General features: G+C 49.6%; 1 protein-coding gene across 1 annotated transcript in view; it reads left to right on the forward strand.

Moving 5' to 3' along the window:
• Positions 1–1,621, forward strand: part of LOC105515505 — a 6,433-nt gene extending 4,812 nt beyond the window's left edge. Inside the window, exons 4-5 of the mRNA XM_011947337.1 lie at positions 1,003–1,120; positions 1,242–1,621. Of these exons, the coding sequence (XP_011802727.1) occupies positions 1,003–1,120; positions 1,242–1,621 (498 nt within the window). The remainder of the gene's footprint in view (positions 1–1,002; positions 1,121–1,241) is intronic.
• The last annotated feature ends 1,842 nt before the right edge of the window (positions 1,622–3,463 follow it).

Below are 3,463 nucleotides of genomic sequence, written 5' to 3' on the forward strand. Positions count from 1 at the left end.
CATCCCTGCTGGCTGCTGCCCAATCTTCAGACTGGCTTCTCCTCCAGTCTCTTCCCAAGTGCAGACCCTCCTCACGGCTCTCCCCTTTCCCCTTTTGAACTCTCAACTTTCCTTCTCAGTTCTCCTGTTTCTCTCCCTTTCATTCCACTTCCATCCTCCCTCTGACCTCCTTAGGCAATCACCAGAATCTTTCCAGAAGAACAGCCATGGGCGTTTTTCATTTCTTAAGATTCTTGATAGCTGACACTCACATTCCCTCTTCTTTCTTGAACCTCTCTAATCCCTTACTACAAAAGATGCCCGAGGCCACTGCTTCTCTTTTCCATCCCCTTGAGTAGCTTCTCCTCCTACCTCATTTCCTCGGTTACCAGAGCAGCCAATGAAGCACTCAGTCAGGTTAAAGGATCCTCCCAAGTGCTCATCCTGGTCCCTATGTGTGATCTGAAAAATCAAGTAGGGAGACAGAAACATGGTTTCATGAGTTCATGGGGAAGTGGGTGTATGACTGAACTGTCCCCGTTCTCAGCAAATGTACTTCATTTCATGCACGGTTTGTGTATGAGACAAGCTTTCCCTGGGGACTCCTTATAAAATGGGAAGAATTGTGTGTCCTGTTTTCACAGAGTAAGCCCAAATAGAAAATTAAAGGCTGAGATGAGGTATGAGGCTGCCCTGAGGCGGGGTCTCATCCTCTGGCATCTGGTTGCAGCCACAATGGGCCTGGGCCTGGGCAGCAGAGAGCACAGTGGGGCTGCTGGTGAGGGCCCTGTGGGGCTCTCAGCTGGGAAATAAAATTGATGAACTTGGTTTTGCCTCAAGGCTCTCTGGGGCCAGCAGCTGGATTTTCTCTGGGTCCCTGGGGAGTCTCAGACGAGGCTCAGCCCAGGCTCACTCCTAGAAATGTCACCCAGCTGCAGGGGCTGCACATAGGCCCAGGGAGGGTTAGGTTAAGCAGGGGAAGAGGAGCACATTTGCAAGAAGGACCCCTCCCTCTCTCTTGAGGCTGGAGGGTGGATAAGAGAGACCTGCAGTGTGGCTGCCCCAGAAGAGCCCTGGGGTGTCAGCACCGTGGCCTGGACCACACCCCTCCTCCTCCTCATTCTCCTCCTCCACTGCACAGGTCAGGAGGACCCTCAGCATCCTCATCCCTCAGCTCACTGCCACCACCTCCCAAAGTCATACCAGAAATGTTGTTCCCTCTTGTCCTTCCTTCAGGCCATAATGGATGTGTCTGTTTTCAGGGTCTCTCTCCCAGCTTGTGCTGACTCAGTCATTCTCTGCCAATGCTTCCCTGGGATCCTCAGTCAAGCTCACCTGCGCTCTGAGCAGTGGGCACAGTAGCTACACCATCGCATGGCATCAGCAGCAGCAGCCAGGGAAGACCCCTCAGTATTTGATGGATCTTCAAAGTAGTGGAAGCTACAACAAGGGGAGCGGAATTCCTGATCGCTTCTCAGGCTCCAGCTCCGGGGCTGAGCGCTACCTCACCATCTCCAACCTCCAGTCTGAGGATGAGGCTGATTATTACTGTCACACCTGGGATACTGCCATTCACACAGTGACACAGGCACATGAGCAAGTGGGGCAAAAACCTCAATGTGTTCAGGCTATTGTTCTGTGACAATTTTCAATTTTAAGACATGTCTCATATGTATAAAATCTACTTGGAAGCATCCTCTGGTTTAAAACAATTCTACTCTCAATTTCCCATTCAATGTTTCTGAAGCCTCAGAAGTTAAAACATAAACAAAAACAAGCCTTCTGATGACAATGAGGTATTGCCTGCTTATCCATATGTGCTGATACTAAATAAAGCCTGTGAAGCTTGCCTTTTCTTTTGAAAGAAAAAAACGAACCTCCCTTGAGCAACTCTTGCTCAGAGCCCAAACTGTAAGCCAGCAAGTGGATAGTCCCCTATAGCATGGGCTCAGTTCTTTAAGGGGTCAATGAGGAGACCTCCTTTCCAACCCCAGGTGTCTGTAGTCAGGGCTGCCTGATGCTACCTGTGTCCTGGGACTAGGCACTCAGGTGTGCAATGCCCCAGAGGACACAGGCCTGGGAGTAATTCCAAACACAGAGCTGGCCTGAGGCACTTGCAGAATTTCTTCATTTGAAGTTAAAATGTCAGGATAGAAAGGGGTTGGCTATGGGGGAATTTGTGAAACTGAGGCCAGAAAAGACCTTGTGGGCTGTGAGAGGGTGCCATGGAGACTCCACCATTGCTAGGGAAATGTTGAATGAGCTCCTGGGAGGTTTGGGGAAATTGGTCTTGTGAATGTGGCTTCCCTTCAGCTCATCCCACTCAGAAACATGAGGACAGCCATGGGTGGATTTTCCTGAGCTCACAAACACTGACTTGTGTCCTCTCCCTTCTTACCCCATTGGAGATTTTCAGCAATCTGCTCTGTGAGGTGGGGTCTACAGGAGATCAGGGAGAAGAAACTCCTCAACTGTGCACGTGAAACTGTTGTGTGAAGCTCCTGATGTGTCCAGATCCCAAGGTCACCTTTTCTTGCACAGGGGTCAGCAGAAACATTGTTATCATGGAAACTGGCACCAATGGCTCCAGAGAAATCCTGAATTTGTGACCGAGGACTGCCGTAATGGACCTTCAGGGATCCCAGCCTGATTCTCCTTTTTCAACTTGACCTTCCTTGACCATCTCTGCAGCCTGAGGGTCAGGATGACTATCACTGTCAGAGCTGAATACAATCCGATGCTGCCATGAGCTCCCATTCCATGGGGAAGTGACATAAACATGTGTCTTCCATTTCTCCCATCAAATCCATCACTGCCCTGTCCCTGCGTATGACCAGCACCTGCTCAGGTTGTGGATTCTGCTGTCACTTGTGATTCCAGCAAGTCTGATGCTTTCAACTTGGTGCATCATTATTAGGGAAGCCACTCCCTCTAAATCCTCAGAAGATGCCCCCAAGGAGTTCTGGATCCCAAGGTACAGGGTCAACCTCACATTAAGGAGGGCTCTCTGGGCACCATCAGGCTTCACCTGTTCTACTTTAATCCTACGATCCTGGAGCCTTCATTGTTTCCCTTCTTTGCTTATTTGGCTGGAATGTTGCTGGAACGCATCTCAGTTCTTTGAGGACTAGAGGGATAAAAAGCACAGCCCACAGAAAACTTTCACCTGGTTAAGCAGCATCTCCCAAAAGCTGCGAGGGCATCTGCTCACTGTTCCTTGCTCCTTCCTGCATCATGATGGGTTCCTGGACCATGGGCTGTCCTGCCTCATTTGGTTTACCAATCCTTCCACTCATTGCTAGAGCTGACTAGGGAGAAGGATAGTACTTGTCCAACAGGGAGATTGTTTTAGGAGGGATTACAGAAACTACTCCCCATAATCTTTGCTAATAACATCTTCCATCTTGATGTCTGCTCCCCAGGATCTGATTGTGACAGTGGAGATCTGATACTTGAGGAAATGTACGTTTATCCTTCTGAAAGG

Source organism: Colobus angolensis, unplaced genomic scaffold, assembly GCF_000951035.1.
Source record: "Colobus angolensis palliatus isolate OR3802 unplaced genomic scaffold, Cang.pa_1.0 Scaffold260, whole genome shotgun sequence".
Lineage (NCBI taxonomy): Eukaryota > Metazoa > Chordata > Mammalia > Primates > Cercopithecidae > Colobus > Colobus angolensis.